Raw genomic sequence first — 20,087 nt, forward strand, 5'->3', positions numbered from 1 at the left:
TTCAATTCCCTCGTCCAAATCACTAATATATATTGTAAATATCTGGGGTCCCAGCACTGAGCCTTGCGGTACCCCACTAGTCACTGCCTGCCATTGTGAAAAGGACCCGTTTACTCCTACTCTTTGCTTCCTGTCTGCCAGCCAGTTCTCTATCCACATCAATACTGAACCCCCAATACCGTGTGCTTTAAGTTTGTATACTAATCTCTTATGTGGGACCTTGTCGAAAGCCTTCTGAAAGTCCAGATATAACACATCCACTGGTTCTCCCTTATCCACTCTACTAGTTACATACTCGAAAAATTCTATAAGATTCGTCAGGCATGATTCACCTTTCATAAATCCATGCTGACTTTGTCCAATGATTTCACCACTTTCCAAATGTGCTGCTATCCCATCTTTAATAAATGATTCGAGCAGTTTCCCCATTACCGACGTTAGACTAACTGGTCTGTAATTCCCCGTTTTCTCTCTCCCTCCCTTTTTAAAAAGTGGGGTTACATTAGCTACCCTCCAATCCTCAGGAACTATTCCAGGATCTAGTTATTCAATTGGTCTGCCATGTCCTTGTTCCCCATGATCAATTCACCTGTTTCTGACTGCAAGGGACCTACATTTGTTTTAACTAATCTTTTTCTCTTCACATATCTATAAAAGCTTTTGCAGTCAGTTTTTATGTTCCCTGCCAGTTTTCTTTCATAATCTATTTTCCCTTTCCTAATTAAGCCCGTTGTCCTCCTCTTCTGGACTCTTATTTTCTCCCAGTCCTCTGGTAGGCTGCTTGTTCTGGCTAATTCATCTTTTGTTTTGATACTATCCCTGATTTCCCTTGTTATCCACGGATGCACTACCTTCACTGATTTATTTTTTTGCCAAACTGGGATGAACAATTGTTGTAGTTCATCCATGCAGTCTTTAAATGCCTTCCATTGCATATCCACCGTCAACCCTTTAAGAATCAATTGCCAGTCTATCTTGGCCAATTCACGTCTCATACCCTCAAAGTCACCTTTCTTTAAGTTCAGGACCCTTGTTTCTGAATTAACAATGTCACTCTCCATCCTAATGAAGAACTCAACCATATTATGGTCACTCTTGCCCAAGGGGCCACGCACAACAAGACTAACCCTTCCTCATTACTCAATACCCAATCTAGAATAGCCTGCTCTCTCGTTGGTTCCTCTACATGTTGGTTTAGAAAACTATCCCGCATACATTCCAAAAAATCCTCTTCCTCAGCACCCCTGCCAATTTGATTCACCCAATCTATATGTAGATTGAAGTCACCCATTATAACTGTTTTACCTTTGTTGCACGCATTTCTAATTTCCTGTTTGATGCCATCCCCAACTCCACTACTACTGTTAGGTGACCTGTACACAACTCCCACAAGCGTTTTCTGCCCCTTAGTGTTTCGCAGCTCTACCCATATCGATTCCACATCCTCCAAGCTAATGTCCTTCCTTTCTATTGCGTTAACCTGCTCTCTAACCAGCAACGCTACGTGATCCCAACTATCCATAGTCTGTCTATCCCTTCTGAACATTCAATCATCCACCTTATTCAATGCTCCTTGCATTGACACCACAAAGCCTTCAGGCCGTTTTTTACAACACTCTTACCCCTAATAGCTCAATGATGTTGAAAACTCATCCCCTTTTTGATTTTTGCCCTGGCATTGAGTCTGCCTGCCACTTTTACTTTTGTTTTTACCTATTGCTCTTACCCCTCATACACCCCTGTGTGAAAACGCTGGCACATTTGAGAAATTTTTTCCCTTTGTCTGCCTGCCTCAACTATCCCATTTTCACCTTACCCCCTATTGCAGTTTAAACCCTCCCGTGTACAGCCAAACCTGCTGTCTCTGCTGGTCACCCACCTTTAAGAAATCCGTTCCCTTTTGTACAGTTCATCCTCACTCCAAAACTATCCCAGTTCGAATCCCACCCTGCCCCGTGCACCAGTTCCTCAGCCACACATTCAGGTCCCGTATCTCCCTGTTCCTGCTCTCGCCAGCACGAGGAACTGGAAGCAAACTGGAGATAACAACCCTGGAGGTCCTGCTTTTCAGCATTTTTCCGAGCTCTCTAAAGTCACGTTGCAGAATATTCATCAGGGCGGACCACGTGAAGGTTGCAATCTCCCACCCCCTAATGCATACTGAAGATACACACAAAATGCTGGAGTAACTCTGGATAGAAGGAATGCGTGACATTTCGGGTTGAGGCCCTTCTTCAGACTCGACCCGAAACATCACCCATTCCTTCTATCCAGGGATGCTGCCTGTCCCGCTGAGTTACTCCAGCATTTTGTGTCGTATCTTTAGTGTAAACCAGCATCTGCAGTTCCTTCCCACACATTTCGTCTGCTAATCTGTTTTCACCAAGGGAATGGGTGTGGAGGGTGGTGAGGTCAGGGAGGGATCTGTAGATCAGTATGGGGCAGGTCAGTATGCAGAAAGTGGAGGTGTCAGATGTCCTGGAACACATAAGGGCAGATAGATCCCCAAGGCTTGATGGGATCGGTGTTGGAATGTTATGGGCAGCAGGGAGAGGAATTGCTGGGACACTGGTGGTGATTTCAGCATCTGCGTTAGCCATTGGCAATGCACCAGAAGGTTGAAGGATTGCTAATGTTGTTCATAAGTTCATAAGTGACAGGGGCAGAATTAGGCCATTTGGCCCATCAAGTCTACTCCGTTATTCAATGGCTGATCTATCTTTCCCTCACCACCCCATTCTCCTGCCTTCTTCCCCCCCCGTATCTCCGTATCTCCAGACACCCTTACTAATTGAGAATCAATCAATTGTGTGAATTCAGGTGTGAATCTGTAGAGCTGGCACAGGGCAGGTAAATCTAGGAATTCTAGGATGACAGTGGAACGGCAAGCCTTGCCCTAGCTTCTGGAAGCTTGTTCACACAGGGCGACCTTCTGGAATAGCTTGGTGAAAGAAAGGTTTCTGGATTAATTTACGAAACAGCTGTAAGCCGTAGTGAAATTCGACACGTTAATTGCAATGGTTTTTCAAATAGCTCATTAAAAAAAGTTATTGATCGGCCAACAAGGCTTCAAAGGGAAGGGAGAACTGTTTATTGTGGAACATTTAGCACTCTCTTTGTGATTGCATAATCAACTGGAAGCAGCAAATAGTTTTTGTCACGGTGGGGAAGTGACGGACTTCTTTATTTAAATATAACATGTGATTAACACATATTAATGGAGGGGATAGTGAGAAAGTGACAGAGAAAGTGTGGGGGTGGGGGGGAGGGGGAAGGGGGGAGGGAGGGGGGGAGAGGGAGAGGGAGAAATATTGCAGATATTCCAGGCCACAAGTATTGAGGTCATAGTCATTCAGCACAGAAAAAGGCCCGACAGCCCAAATCATCCATGCCTACCAAGATACCCTCTCTAAGCTTGTCCCATTTGCCTGCATTAGGCCCATAGCCTGCATTAGGCCCATTAACCTTTCCTATCCATGTACATGTCCAAGTGTATCTTAATGCTGTTATAGTATCTGCCTCAACTACCTGCTCTGGAAGCCCACTCTATACAAGCACCTTCCTTTGAGTAAAAATGTTTCCCCTCAGGTTCATAGTTAATCTGGCTCTTTTCACCTTAAACCTATGTCCTCTGGTTTTCGATTTTCCTACCCTGGTAAGAAGACTATGTATTCCTCTCATGATTTTATGCATCTTCCTGTGCTCCAAGGAATAAAATCCTAGCCTGGCCAACCCTATAGCTCAAGCCCTCAAGTCCATGCAAACATTCTCGTAAAATGTGTCGGAAGGAACTGCAATTGCAGGTTCATACTGAAGACAGACACAAAATTCTGGAGTAGCTCAGCGGCACAGGCAGTATCTCTAAAGTAAAAGAATAGATGGTGTTGTGTCTATCCAACAACCACGTAAATCTTCTCTGCACTCTTTCCAGCTTGTGGAAAAAGATTTAACGTAAAAAGACAAAAAAACAAAGGGGATTTTCCTAGCAGCTCCACGCTTGTTGTGAATGGGGCTCCTCATATATCATTTCCTCATCTATTCTCCATGTGAATGTGGATGCCTGCAGCAAGGGTGGGTTTTATGGCCCTTCGTTAATGTGTTCTGAGACAGTAAGGAGTGGATCTGGGGGGTCACACATTGGGCAGACCAGCTAATGAAAGCAAATCTCCTTCCCCTGAAGGATATGAATGAACCAGATGGCCTTGTGGAGACAGAAAGGCGGCTTCATCCTTCAGATAGGCCACTCTGGCTTTTTTTAAACTTCTGGATTTACTGAATTGCTGGAATTTACACTTCATAGATTCATATATTACAGGAACAGATTTAGTCCATTCGACCCATCAAGTCTACACCGCCATTCAATCATGACTGATCCATCTTTCCCTCTCAGCCCCATTCTCCTGCCTTCTCCCCAGAATCCCTGACACCTGTACTAATTAAAAATCTATTAATCTCCACCTTAAAAATACCCATTGACATGGACTCCCCAGCCATCTGTGACAATGAATTCACCACCCTCTGACTAAAGAAATTCCTCCTCATCCCCTTTCTAAAGGTGCGTCCTTTTATTCTGAGGCTTTGGCCTGTGGTCCTAGACTCTCCCACTAGTGGAAACATCCTCTCCACATCCACTCTATCCGGGCTTTTCACATTTTGCTAGGTTTCAATGAGGTCCCACCCCCCCCCATCCTTCTAAACTTTCTCAAGTGTTGTCGTGAGATGGGTCCAAGGTTCTGGAGCTTAAGCCAGAGACCTTAGTGTAGCACCGATGTACTCCAGTGGTCCCGAGACTGAGCGGTGATTATTTTCACCGTGTATTCCTTGTAGGAGAATTGAGCCGCGTTAAAATACAAGCAGTTGCAGTGGCAGGAACAGAGGGAGCTCTCAGAGTGTTCATGTGGAGCGGGGGGGCAAGGCCCTCCAGGAGGCCTGGCTATGGGACCCACGAGAGCGAGGAGGGACCTGCGAGCAACCGAACCGCCGAGAGGGGGGGGGGGGGGGGGAGGTCTGCTGTTACGGGCGGCGGCAGGCAGTAGATAGGCCCGTTCGATCAACTGTGCCAAAACCTGCCGACACTAGAAGGATGGTCTTGACCCAAAACATCACCCCTCCTTCTCTCCAGAGATGCTGCCTGTCCCACTGAGTTACTCCAGCTTCCTGTGTCCATCTTCAGTTTAAACCACATCTGCACTTCCTTCCTAGGCACTTGTGTACTGTGAGGTCTGCTACATGTTTTTACCGGTTTGTATACAAAACAAAGCTATTAACTGCACCTAGGTACCATGTGACAATAAAGTATAATTGAATGGTGCGGACTCCTGGCTGACAGTTTGAGGGCCTTGCGTGATTCTGCTTTAGTCTAGTTTAGGGATGCAGCGTGGAAACAGGCCCTTCGGCCCACCGAGTCCACGCCGACCAGCGATCGCCCCCTGCTCACTCGCACTATCCTACACATCAGGGACAATTTAACAATTACCAGAAGCTAATTAACCTACAAACCGGTACGTCTTTGTAGTGTGGGTGGGAACCGAAGCACCCGGAGAAAACTCACAGGGAGAAGGTACAAACTGCGTACAGACAGCACCCATAGTCAGGATCAAACCTGGGTTACTGGTGCTGTAAGGCAGCAACTCGACTGCTACACCACTGTGCCGCCCATTTTGGTTTCATTTTTGTCAAAACTCAGCTTCACAGCTTCAGCCGTTTGATACCAATAAATAAAACGTTCACTATTTTGAGTCCGATATTCATCAGCTAAACCACAGCACTTTGTACGATAAACAGAGGCCACTGTAGATGAAATAATTAGCTGCATATCTTCAAACACAGCTCAGTAAACTACAATGATGACATAAGCCTAGATAGAAGACAAAAGTGAAATCCATTTATGATGAATTCTTCATAGAATCATAGAATTGTTGTGGCACACAAAGGCCATTCAGCCCATTGAGATCATGCCAGCTCCCAACAGAAGAGGTTGGCTACTCAGCCACACACCACACCAACTTGAAAATGTCCCATCACTGGGTCAAACTCCAGGATCTCCCGTCCTGACAGCGGCGTGTGTGCATCCGCACATTGAGCCTCGCAGCAGTACAGGAAGGCCGTTCACTGGTATTTTCTCTCGTGGTGGACAACTAAATGGTGGTTGAATGTGTGAAGCCCACATTCCTCCAATGAAGTAAAATAAATTCTGCAGGTGCTGGTTTAAACCGAAGATGGACACAAAAAGCTGGAGTAACTCAGTAGGACAGGCAGCATCTCTGGAGAGACGGAACGGGTGACGTTTCGGGTCGAGACCCGAAACGTCACCCATTCCTTCTCTCCAGAGATGCTGCCTGTCCCGCTGAGTTACTCCAGTTTTTTGCGCCTATCTATCATTATTTCATTAGTCACTGGCGGCATGGGGAGGCAAGACGTCCGTTATCATAGCACAATCCATCTGTACATTTGTGCCCCTGAAGTCACGGTTTGCTGGTGGAGATAAGCCCATCATCTTATGATGGCAGTAGAGAACAACCAGCCTCACTCAGCTGTGGCGGCATCCTGCCGTTGAATCATCCAAACACACATTGTTATGAGGGCCGGGAACACAAACAACTTCAACAACATGAGGCGTATCTACAGTATGAGCCTTGCAGACGATAGGATCTAATCAATGAAGATCTTAACGCGAGAGTTTGACTCTATATAAAAAAAAACAAAAGAGACTCGCTGGAGATGAACAAGACAAGGCAGGTACACGGAGCTGCGATTTCAGGCGACGTGGTTCGTGCTGTTGGTTTGGAAACTTACACGATGACATATCCTCAAAATATTCACCTTCGGTCTGCAAATGAAATTATTTCTTTCACATTGTGGGGAGGTACGGCAGAGATGGCAAGGAGGCAGAAGACAAGGGGAGGGTGGCGAGACCCTGGAATGCGTCGCTAATGTTAGTTGCCAGATACGATAGTGGCATGAAAGAGGTTTTAAGACAGTTAGGACATTTAAAAGGGCCTGTCCCACTTGCGCGACCTTTACAGGCGACTGCCGGCACACGTCATCGGTCGCCAAAATATTCAACATGTTTAAAATTCAGCGGCGACCAGAAAGATGCTACGACTTTTTGGAGACTTCTCACGACCATAGGCTGTATGGTCATGACAGGTCTCCTATGTCTGTACCGAGTTTGTACGTTCTCCCCGTGACCATCGTGGGTTTTCTCCGAGATCTTCGGTTTCCTCCCACACTCCAAAGACATACAGGTGTGTAGGTTAATTGGCTCCGTTTTAGTGTGCTGTCTGTGCGGAGTTTGCACGTTGTTCCTGTGAGCGCATGGGTTTCCTCTGGGTGCTTCGGTTTCCTCCTCATTCCAAAGACGTACAGGTCTATAGGTTATACAGAAAACTGGAGTAACTCAGCGGGCCAGGCAGCATCTCTGGAGGGAAGGAATGGGTGACATTTCGGATTGAGAGCCATTCTTCAGACCCATTCCTTCTCTCCAGAGATGCTGCCTGTCCCGCTGAGTTACTATAGTTTTTTTGTGTCTATCTTTGGTTAAAACCGCCATCTGCAGTTCCTGCCTACAGGTTTATAGGTTAATTGGCCCATGTAAATTGTCATTTGTCCCGTGTGTAGGATAGTGTTAGTGTACGGGGCGATCGCTGACTGGCCGAAGTGCACTTTTCCCACACTGTGTCTCTAGAGTCTACAGTCTAAAGAGTATGCTTTAAGTCAGCCAATCCATACGCTGTGGCACTGGTGTGCTTAATGAGCCTTGCCTTCCCTCGTCATCGATGAGTAATTAAATAATGCCAGGGTGTTTATTCACAAATGCAATTGAAAGATGCCAAACTTAAAATTCATGCGCTTCGTTTGGAACCTTGGTTATACCAAGCCTGGAGCTCGGGCCCTGGTCTTTCCTTGTAAGGGCACAAGAAATTGAAGAGAAGGGCACTTGTTAAGTGTAGTTTACTCCCTCTTCTCCAGATCACGATGATCAGAACAATCTGATATCAGATTCAGATTCAGATTCAATTTTAATTGTCATTGTCAGTGTACAGTACAGAGACAACGAAATGCATTTAGCATCTCCCTTGAAGAGCGACATAGCAAACGATGAATAAATAATAATAAGTGTCATATTGGGGGGGGGGGGGGGGGGGGGGGGGGGGGGGGGGGGGGGGGGGGGGGGGGGGGGGGGGGGGGGGGGGGGGGGGGGGGGGGGGGGGGGTGGTGATTGGCAGTCACCGAGGTACGTTGTTGAGTAATAAGGAGGAGAAGAAGGTATTAGAAATAAGCAATAATTGGATGAAATGTTTAAAGGCATATTGTTAGGACTATTAACAATTTTCTCCAGTAACCAGAATAATTTCCAATCCTTGAGAATACCTGTTTCCTTTTGCATTGACTGTTGGGGTGACTGGCTGTGCCTTGGGAAACTCCGATCAAAGAATCTTGAGACCTCAGGGGTGAAATGGACATGACAGAATACAATAGGTAATGAATTAAGCCCCCTGTCCCACTTTCCCCGAGTTACAACAAATTCTCCCGTGTTTTCCCCTTGATTCAAACTTGGAGAATTACAGTAATAGTCAGCCGTAAGTACTCGGGGCTATTTTTTTTTAAACTTGTGGACATTTTTCAACATAGTGAAAAAACGTCCCGACTTACCAGATGCCCCGAGTACCTACGGCTGGCATTACGAGCCGCTACAGAATATCTACGGACTCCTACAGACTCGCTACGGACGTTCCCCGAGTTCGAATCAAGGGGAAAACTCTGGAGAATTTGCGAGTAACTCAGGAAAGTGGGACAAGGGCTTGAGTCTCTTTACATCGTGGAAACAGGCCCGGCTGCCCAGCGAGTCCTCACCAACCGAGTCCTGATCACCCCGTACACTAGCATTACCCTACACACTAGGAACAATTTACAATGCAAAAATGTACAATTTTGCTGAAGCTAATTAACCTATAAAAATGAAGTGGACATAAAAAATGCTGGAGAAACTCAGCGGGTGAGGCAGCATCCATGGAGAGAAGGAGCAAGCGACGTTTCGGGTCGAGACCCTTCTTCAGTTTCTCCAGCATTTTTTGTCTAGTTTCGATTTTTTCCCAGCATCCGCAGTTCCTTCTTAAACCTGTACGTCTTTGGAATGTGGGAGGAAACCAAAGCACCCAGAGAAAACCCACACGGTCTCAGGGAGAACATGCAAGCTCAGCACCGGTAGTTAGAATTGAACCTGGGTCTTTGGTGCTGTAAGGCAGCAACTTTCTACAGCTGCACCACTGCATCACTAAAAACACACAAACCATTTTACAACAAGGAGTATATTCATTTGATAAAGGTGGCTGCTAAAAATTTATCAAAGCTTTGCATAAAACATTCATAAATAGTACAAGTGAATAGTTTTTTTATGCCAGTATAATGTGACTGGCAGCATGAAAGGTATTTTCCACATGTAAACAAGCCAATAAAATGTGATTATGACAAATTAGTATGACATGAAAGGCAGACACAATACAACAATGGACAATCACACAGTGGTTGCTCTTTAAATTGAAAATTGCTTGGGCATTATACTTTACCCATAATATTCATTACACAAAAATATTAAGAAGTGACATAAAGGAATGCATTCATAAGAAGACCTGTCCTCAGCAAAATCTGCCCTCTTCATATAAATCTGTTTTGCTTCCATTTTAATGGGGGGTTGCCGTGAGCAAGATTCCTTTCCTCCTCCAAATTCTAAACTATAGAATTTGAAGTCTGTTTGGGCACTGATCCAGAAATATCAGGCAGCAAATGATATATGTACACTGGCAATCAAAGTTTGTTCTTTCTTTTCATCACCAACTGTACGTGGGGAGCTGAGTTGCAGCACGCACATCCAGTGAGGTATGTCACCCCTGGACAAATCATCCCTGAACAGAATATAATTATTGCAACCCTGCAATCTAACAAAATAGGGCATAATGGTGTTAATATTGGCTAGATTATAGACACCATAAAATGGAGGATCCCTGCACTTGTCAGAATTGCTTAACCCTTGTCAGCTGAACTTTACAGGCTTTGATTGGCGCCAGCCAGTCTAGGCTCAGACTGATATGCAGGATGGTAAGGGGTCCAGGTGTTCTCCCTGTTTCTCTTAAATTGATAACATGTATAGCAGTTTTGCAAACGAACCTTAAAAGCATCATTTTGATTGGACCGCTGCAAAAGCATTGTAAATAGTATACATAATGTTGCGAGATGGTCATTCTGTTAATCGATGATTGGTCAAACTGTCGAGCCTTGGAGAAACTGTTTGAATCCCATGGCACATGGGATGTCACTCTACTCAACAATGTACCTCGGTGACTGCCAATCACCACCCCCCCCACCGGACACTTATTATTATTTATTCAAATCGTTTGCTATGTCGCTCTTCCAGGGAGATGCTAAATGCATTTCGTTGCCTCTGTACTGTACACTGACAATGACAATTAAAATTGAATCTGAATCTGAATCTGAATCACATGTTTCATTGTTTTTTCTTGTTAGCTTCCTTGCAGAGCTTTCTTTCTTATACAATGTGTGAGGTGTTGTATTATTGGGTAATGGAAATGTCTGTTATGTATGGGGTTAATCGATATCTGTAATTGGGTTTTTAAGAGACCACCGCCTTGTGGTTCGGCCCCTCGAGGTCCCGGAACGTATAAAAGTCCGCTACCACGAGGTCCCGCGTCGATCTTCTGGGAGAGCGCTTGGGACTGCGTGAACCTCTGGAGTGTCTCTGTCTGAGCGAGGCCTAGAGGGCTTGATCAGGCAGAGACGAGGGTCGAGCCAGCGGTGGGATAAGTACAGTAGTTGAACTGTAATTGTGTTTTGTTAAAATAAAGATTAGTTGATCAAGTACTTGATTCAGTGATTTTTGACTGAAACTAGACTGGGGGGAAGCTTAGAATGAGCTATTTACAATAGCACTCGCCTTGTTGGAAGAATAATTCAGTGCCAATACCAGTGTGCTTGAGAATACCTGGTGCCTTGTTTCTTAGGATATCATGCGTTTTCTTCGAGTAACATCAACCTGTGCTTGAAGCATGAAAATAGTACCTCGTTTCAGCTAAATGTGGGACAATGGTATGATTATGAGAGGTATACGACACGATACAATAGAACTTTATTCATCCCAGGAGGGAAATTGATCTGCCAACAGTGATAATAACTCCAAATACATGAAACATGAAATTAATGTGACGAGTGGGATGTGCAAAGATTGGGCGTGGTGGCGGTGGGGGGAGGGGGGAGAGTCAGTCTCAGTCTACCCCACGACAGAAGGGGGTGGAGTTGTACAGTTTAGATCAGGTAAATGCAGTCTTGTACCCACAGTAGGGGAATTGAGAACATAGGTTTAAGGTGAGGGGGACAAGATTTGTGCAGCATCTCTAGAGAAAATTAATAGGTGATGTTTTGGGTCGGGATCCTTCTTCAGTCTGATTGCAGGGGGGAGTGGGGGAAATCAGCCTGAAGGAGGGTCCCAACCCGAAACATCACCTATACATTTTCTCCAAAGATGCTGACTGAACTGCTGAGATACTCCAACATTTTGCATCTCTCTTTGGTATAAACCAGCTTCTGCAGTTTCTCGTTACTACATCCTGTTCAAATACATTGCCTATTCTCTTTAACAAATGTAGTAATCCCCACACCTGCTCAGCTATCATACAGTCATACAATGTGGAAACAGGCCCTTCAGCCCAACTTGCCCACACCGACCAATATGTCCCATCTACGCTAGTCCCACCTGCCTGCATTTAGCCCATATCTCTCTAAACCTACCCTATCCATGTACCTGTCTAAATGTTTCTTAAAGGTTGCAATAGTCCCTGCCTCAACTACTTACTGTGGCAACTCATTCCATACACCCACCACCCTTTGTGTAAAAAAAGCGACCCCTTAGGTTCCTATTAAATCTTTATGCTATGTCCTCTGGTCCCCGAGTCTGGGCAAGAGACTTTATGTGTTTACCTGATCTATTCCTCTAGTGATTTTGTACACATCTATAAGATCACCTCTTATCCTCCTGCGCTCCAAGGAATAGAGTCCTAGCCCGCTCAACCGCTGCCTATAGCTCAGGCCCTCGAGTCCTGGCAACATCCTCGTAAATCTTCTCTGCACCCTTTCCAGCTTGACAACATCTTTCCAATAACTTGAATCCCAAAACTGAACACAGTACTCTAAATGCAGCCTCGCCAAAGTCTTTATATAACTGCAAAATCCAACCTCCCAATTTCTATCCTCAAAACTGTGACTGATGAAGGCCAATGTGTCACAACCTTTTAAGCCACCCTATCTACCTGTGATGCCAATTTCAAGGAAAGATGTTGAATAATCTTTCACCCAAGTACCAGTGGAGTGGTAAAAACAACTGCTGCTCTGAGCAAAAGCATGCTTTTTAACTTTGGCTTGGATGGACAGAACGGCTACTCAGCGAGATAATATTTTTGACAAATTAAAAATTTAAACCATTAAGTCATGAATTCTATTTCATTTTAAAAGCCTTCAAAAGTTTGCCAATGAAACTTCAAGAGTTACGAACAAGCTTACAGTTCCGTCCATCATCTGTGGCCGCTTTTTGTATACATTGGTTTGCAAGCAAAGAATTTCACTGTGCTTAGTCAGATGTGGCAGCAATCTATTCCTTTCAATTTAGCCGTCAAATATCAAGGGCCTGTCCCACTTAGGCGATTTTTTTAGGCGACTGTCACAGTAATTGCAGGTCGCCGAAAAACCAGCGACTGGACTTCCTCCCCCCCCCTACAACAATGTCTATGACAAGCTACAACAACCTAGTCGGCGTCAAGCTACGGCAAGCTACCGACAACCGGCGACCCATTAGGATGTCCACCCACGACAACCTACGACCACACAAGGGGCAACCTACGTCCACCCGCGTCAAGCTACGACAAGCAACAACCCTGTCGGCGACAAGTGAAGACAATTCAGTCGCCGGTACCTGTCGGCGGTTGACGTAGGTGGTCGCCAATGGAATTCCCCGAAGTCAGCACTGGCGCCAACCTACGTCACGTGGCAACAACATACGACAGCACCAACATCAGGAGAAGTCAAGCTACGCTCATCGGCGTCAACTCACTGTCGCCGAAAAATTTTGAACATGTTGAAAATCCAGCGGCGACCAGAAAGACGCTACGACTCTTTGGGCGACTACTCACAACCATACAGGCGACTCCCCAGTGACCATGTGGCGACTGCCTAGTCGCCTGTAGTCGCCTAAAATAGCCGAAGTGGGACAGGCCCTTTACTCATTTTTAGCGGTAATGCCGCAACCTCCCATCTCCCCTTCAGCTCTGCTCCTGATCCCACGCCCATGTGTCCATTGTACAAGTGTGAACCTTGAGAGCAAGTATTGACCAGACTTTGACTGCAGGGCAAATTCTAGCTGAGCTAAACTCTGCTGTTGTCATCCTTCTGTACGTTGCAGCTACTGCAGGTCCCATTGCATATCTTATCACCCCGTGACACCGAACACTACAGAAGGTCATTGCACATTTTGCAAACCATTAAGCCAACACATTAAGCCTTTATCAATAAACACATTTCTTTTTTAAACTGTGTGGCCTGAAATACATTTAAAAGAACCGTAGGTTTGAAGTCGTCAAACGCTTAGTGCTTTCAAAATGGAGGAATTCAATGTGCGTTCCCTGTTTAATAAAACTGACTCAAAAAGTCACACCTTACCTTGCTGCCTGAAATGCATCTTAACCTCTTTCTCCAGACGTGGATCTTGAAATTCCTCCTCTATTTTTCCATCGAGGTACATTTTGTTGGTCAGCATGACGTTAGAGTTGAGATAATGTACCTCCAAATCGCCCGAGGTTGAGAAGGAATCGTTGTTCTTGTTCATCGAAGCTGGATTTTCCATTTTCTGCAGAGCCAACATATCGTCATTCAAAGCCGAGTTCCACGCGAGTTTTGCTTGCCAATCAGGTACGGGGGAGGGGCCAGGAGCAGGGACCTGAACCATCTGGTGGTGCTGGGCCACTAACTTAAACTGGGGCAACTGGTGCTGGGCTACTGGGTTGGGCTCCACATCCATGGCAGAAGGTAGGAAGTCTCCAAGCTGATGTGCGGAGGTCTTTGAGAGGCTTTGCTTAGACCTTGCCAGGGCGATAGGGGGGGATGTTGGTGTAGTCTGGATAATTTGCGTTCTTGGGAGCGGTCTTGCTCTCTGGTCAGTGCTTGTAATTTGTCTCTCTTGAGACATGCATATGGAGTCAGCCGCATTAATGGAAAGTGAATTAGTCGGCCTAAAACTCACGTCTCGAACATTTTGCGCAGGCTTCACATTTAAACTGGAGTCGGTGCCAGTTGGGCCGATCCTTGGCTCTCTCTGACCTGTTCGTTGACCATGGCCTGGTGCAACGCTTTGAGACAGCAGAGACCGTACCCCGGATAACGGAGGTACGCTTGACTTGTGCATGAGGTTGGAGGGCGCCTTGTTATCCAGAGCGAGGTCTTCAGCTATGTGGAGGTCGAGGGACGGCATGGAGCCATGACTGACCGAGCTTTCCTTCACGGAGGCCACGGGTCGGTCCACTTCGGAATGGAACATGTTGCCCTGCGACGAGTATTTCTTCAGCGATGGGGCTGGCACGTGGTTTGGCTTGGCGCCAGGATCGTGGCAGCCCAGCAGACCCTGGGGTGGACTGGACATGGAGTGTAGCCTTGAGGGAGAGACGAGACTGGACGTGGAGCCACGTAGACCATCATCAGCATCGGGTCTGGAAGACTGGGAGAAACCATTGGGGTTGACTCTGCTTTGAAAAGAGGAGACTCGGCCCAATGCGCCCTGCGCGCTTCCGTTGGCCCTGGGGAAGGGTTTGGAGCCCTGATTAAAGGAAAAGCTTGAAGAGACCTTCCTGTGTTGGGCAGGGCCTGGGGACGGGGCGGTGCCAGAGTTCCTCGTGACCCACGCGTGGTAAGAAGACGGAGAAGGCGCAAAGTTTTCATTGAGCGTGTGCGACTGCACCATTCTGGAGGCCGGAGGGAAGGGCGAGCTGAGCGAAGAGACGGGTGAAAGCGGAGGCTCATCATTCACATCGTCAATTTCAAACGAACGTTTCAGAGCTGTTTGCAAACAAAAGTGAAAATATACATTAAAGCAAGGCAGCCAAATAACAAGGCGATATGCTGTCAAAGGGGAATAAATCTCTAGATGCTCAAGGCCTGGGTTTAGTTTAGTTCACAGATACAGCGCGGAAACAGGCCCTTCGAGTCTGCACCGACCAGCGTTCCCCGTACACCAACACCATCCTACACACGCTAGGGACAATTTACATTTATACCAAGTCAATCAACCTACAAACCTGCAGTTCTTTGGAGTGTGAGAGGAAACTGAATATCTCGGAGAAAATCCACGTGGTCATTTGGGGTAGGTACAAACTCTGTACAGACAGTGCCCGTAGTCGGGATCGAACACGGGTCTCCAGCACTGCAAGCGCTGCAAGGCAGCAACTCTACCCGCTGCGCCACCGTGTTAAAGTCACTGAATAGGAGGCTCATGCGGGGAAACGGTGCTACAGTAAAGGATCAGCCTAGCTCTTACTGAATGACCAAAGATGTACATGTTTATAGGTTAAATGACTTTGGTAAAATTGTAAGTTGTTCCAGGTGCGTAGAATAGTACTAGGACGCATGGTGATCACTGGCTGTGTGGACTCGGTGGGCTGAAGGGCCTGTTTCTGCGCTGTGTCTCTAAGGTCTAAGGTTAAAGTTGCAATATAAGCGATGGGTGTTGGGGCAACTCGTGTGTGTCTTCGAGCTGCTCCATCAGTCAATAACCTCACATCTAGTCCATCTTCCCATACTTTTCCCGAACACATTCGATAACCGATTTACAGCCCTCTGCGGAGGAATTTTGTTAGTCAACGTGTATTTTTAAAGTGGAGATTGACATATACTTGATTGCTATGGGTGTCAGGGGTTATGGGGAGAGGGCAGGAGAATGGGGCTGAGAGGGAAAGATAGATTAGCCCTGACTGACTGGCGGAGTAGACTCGATAGGTCAAATGGCCAACCTCTGCTCCTATGATTTACGAACTTAAAAAAAAATTCTCCTCACCCTTGTCCTAAATGGAAACACCTTCCCTTGAGATTATGCTCTCTAGTTTCAGTGTAGAAGAGGGATTGCAATAACACCTTTCAGGATTGAAGCTGTTGAACTATTGAGAATGATGCATGAACCAAAGGCAAGCTTTAGCTTTTCCATATACTTCCAAGACTAGATAAATTTGATTAATGGTGCCAATTATTGCATGGACATTATGCAGATTAGGATTATCGTCTGATGCCTGACCATTTTCTTTATATGTAAACAATGTCTATGCTATCACATGCACTAAATACTGAACAATTACGTGTGTGGGTATCAGCCATTTTAAGCTGCCCTCCCCTCCCTCTGAAAAATTCTTTAAATTAATCAACATACCATTCCGCAGGGTTACTTCAAATAAAAACATAGAATCACAGTGAGATATGACACAGGAGAAGACTACTTGGCCCATCATGTTCCTGCTAGCTAAAAATGCACTTCATAGTCATAGAGAGTCACAGAGTCACATAGCGTGGAAACGGGTCCTTCGGCCCAGCTTGTCCACCTCGACCAACCTGTCCCAGTTACGCTAGTCTCAGCTGGATGCTTTGGCCCATATCCCTCTAACCCTATCCAATCCATGTATCTACCTAGATGTTTCTTTAACTTTGTGATTGTACCTCCCTCAACTACCTCCTCCAGCAGCATGTTCCAGACACCCACCACCCTTTGTGTGAAAACTTCACCCATCAGGTTCCCATTAAATCTTTCCCCCCTCACCTTAAACCTATGTCCTCTGGTTCTCGATTTCGCTACTCTGGGCAAAATACTCTGGGCTAAATACTCTGTGCGTTTACCCGATCTATTCCCCTCACTGTATAAGATCATCGCTCATCCTCCTGCACTCCAAGTGCTAAAGTCCTAGCCTGCTCAATCTCTCCCTCTAGCTCAGTCCCTTAAGTCCTGGCAACATCCTGATGAATCTTCTCCGAATCCTTTCAAGCTTGACACCATCATTCCTATACCATGGTGACCAAACCTGAACACAAGACTATAAATGTCTTATACAACTGTAACATGACCTCCCGACCTTCAGTTTAATCTGACTTCCTCGCACTTGGTTCAAAGCCTTGGAGATAACATCTCCGAGGGCTGGTGACAGATACTTTGTACGTTTGGGGTGGATCCCAAATTTTATCAGACAACAGTTTCCAAACCTACACATTGGTTGATATTGGTTTTTTTCTCTCACACGCCAGTGACATGCAGGTTTGTTGGTTAATTGGCTTCTGTAAATTGGCCCTAGTGTGTAGGTTAGAGCTGGTATATGGCTGGTTGACACAAAAACGTTGGGCCATTGTGCCTGTTTCCACGCTGCATCTCTAAACTAAACCTTCCACTTTGTATTCTGTAAATATCCCCATCCCATTTTCCATTCTTCCATCCCTGCCACATCAAGATAACATTACTATCGCAACGTTGAAGAAGCAATTAGGCTGGATAGGAAATTATAGGATAGGAATTAGCATGGATAGGAAAAGTTTAGAGGGATATGGGCCAAATGCAGGTAGGTGGGACGTGTAGATGGAGCATGTTGGTCAGTGTGGGCAAGTTGGGCTGAAGGGCCTGTTTACCACACTGTATGACTATGACTATAAAGTTTTCCACTGGAAGATCACTAAAATGTCAGATTTTTCAGGAAATAGATACATAGATATTATATATATATATATATATATAAAATCAGTAAACATAGTACTGTGTAATTATTTTGTAAAATATCCATAGTGTTCCTGTCCTAACACATATTCATTTTAGAGTTGTGTTAGCCAATGATTTACCATGTTTCAAAATACCTTTACAATAGAGCAGTTTGACTATAGACACACATAATATAAGTCTGAAGAAGAGGATCTGAAGAAGGGTCGACCTGAAATGTCACCTATCCATTTTTTCCAGGGATACTGCTTGACCCAGCTGAATTACACCAGCATTTAGTGTATATCTATCACATAATATTGGTATCCATTTTTGGCACTCGATTCCCATCAGAAACGGCCCACTCCCGTGAAACTACAACTTTTATTTTATTTTGCCGTCATTAGTTCAGGTTTGAGTTCCTCCTCGCAAATAACTGCTGTGCCACAGTCTGACAGGTCAAAGTGTTGGAAGGCAATAATCGGTATCAGTTCGAAAGGAATTGGTGGAGTCCAGAGCTGGAAACAGCAGAGTGCCTGTGAAACTGAAGATGAAATGGAAGATTTCATACAACTGTCTGAGGCACCATGCAGTAAGTTCAAAACTGAAATCGGATTATTTCCTATTCATCGATTGTCTCCATTCAAACCTGAGACAAGTCAGAACAGAACAGTAATGTTCCTTTGTTACTTTTGTGCAAAGGTTTCTGAATGGAAACTTTTTCTAAAACAAAGTGTGATTATTTCAAAACTAATTCAAACAAGGAACGAGAAATCACTTTCTTTCAGTCTGCAGAAGGGTCTCGACCCAAAACGTTACCCATTCCTCCTCTCCGGAGATGCTGCCTGTCCCGCTGAGTTACTCCAGCATTTTGTGTTTTTCTGAGAAATCACTGAATTGCTTTGTCTGTCCAATTGGTGTAATGAACTATAAACATGTTTTTTCTCATATCTCTAAAATAAAGACACTAAATTAAACAGGCTTGCACCTGAAATCCAAGCTGTGTAATTGAAAGCAATTTCGCCAATTCAGCTTTACTGAACTGTTAACCAAAAGTTGTGGTTTCACTGTTAACCAAAATAGCATTCGCAAAATATATAGATTCATTCCAGCCAACCTCTCACAGACAACTACCTGTTGCTTGCATTAAGATGGCATTTTTATTGTACAAGGATGAACTTTTTACTAGTTTGTAAAAATATGAATTTAATCAAACTTATTTTTTTAAGTAAATGCAATAAATGTTGACAATTTTACACCCGTAGACACAGGCATGGACAGATACAGACACATACATATACAAACAGACACACAGACAGACGCATTCACACACACAGACGCACACACACAGCCGCACAGCTCCACACAGGCACACCCACTTACACACACACAACACACACACACACACACACACACACACACACACACACACACACACACACACACACACACACACACACACACACACACACACACACACACACACACACACACACACACACACACACACACACAGAGTAATGGCAGATACACATTCAGAATGTTGTAAAGTTGAATAAATAATTTTTTTACAACCTGCAAAATATATACTCATTTTTAACATCAGCGTATTTGTCAATAATGTTGGTATAGGTGCACAACCTTTTATCTGAAGATCCAAATAACGAAAAGCTCCGAATAGTGGACATTTTTTCAGTCCTTGAAGAAAGGTCCTTGAAGACGTTCACCGAGGGCAGCCCGCAGAGGTGACAGCGGAACCTCCGGTCGGTCCTTCGAAGAAAGGGGAACTAAATCCCCATTCATAAAAGAGGTGAGGGTATATAGCGCGGGAGAGTTAATAATTGACAATCTGCTGCTGCCTGCCCGCTGAGTTAAAAAGTTCCCACGATAGACTCACGATACACAGTGTATCGTGAGTCTTGCTTGGGAACGTTTTAACGGGCAGGTAGCAGCAGATTGTCGCTCCCTTCAGTTTCACCCCACCTACACCCCTCTGCTTCCCGGCCATGTGTGTGACCCCTTCCCTCCCCTCTCCAGTTCCCCGCCCATTGCACCGGCGCGGGGGCTTTGCACTGTCTTCACGTCGGCGATGCCAGCCAGCAGGTCAGTGCCAGTCACCGGAGACGTCAGGACCAACGGGACACCGTCCCCCAGGCCCACTGCAAGCACGAAGATCCCGGAGACTCACAGCCAGCAGCAGCCCAGCCCCGTTCCAACTCCAGAGGAACACGCTCCCTGTAGGGACAGAAGCTGATGGTGTGCAAGGTACGTCTTGTTCTTGGGGTTGCAGATGAGGGGGCGCAGCTCGGGCTGT

General features: G+C 45.6%; 1 protein-coding gene across 1 annotated transcript in view; it reads right to left on the reverse strand.

Annotated features, from left to right (window-relative positions):
• The window catches only part of LOC129707001 (uncharacterized), a 307,780-nt gene that overhangs the window by 252,285 nt on the left and 35,408 nt on the right, over positions 1-20,087 (reverse strand). Inside the window, exon 2 of the mRNA XM_055651710.1 lies at positions 13,723-15,111. Coding sequence (XP_055507685.1) covers positions 13,723-15,111 — 1,389 coding nt within the window. The remainder of the gene's footprint in view (positions 1-13,722; positions 15,112-20,087) is intronic.

Source organism: Leucoraja erinacea, chromosome 20 (genome assembly GCF_028641065.1).
Source record: "Leucoraja erinacea ecotype New England chromosome 20, Leri_hhj_1, whole genome shotgun sequence".
Taxonomy (NCBI): domain Eukaryota; kingdom Metazoa; phylum Chordata; class Chondrichthyes; order Rajiformes; family Rajidae; genus Leucoraja; species Leucoraja erinaceus.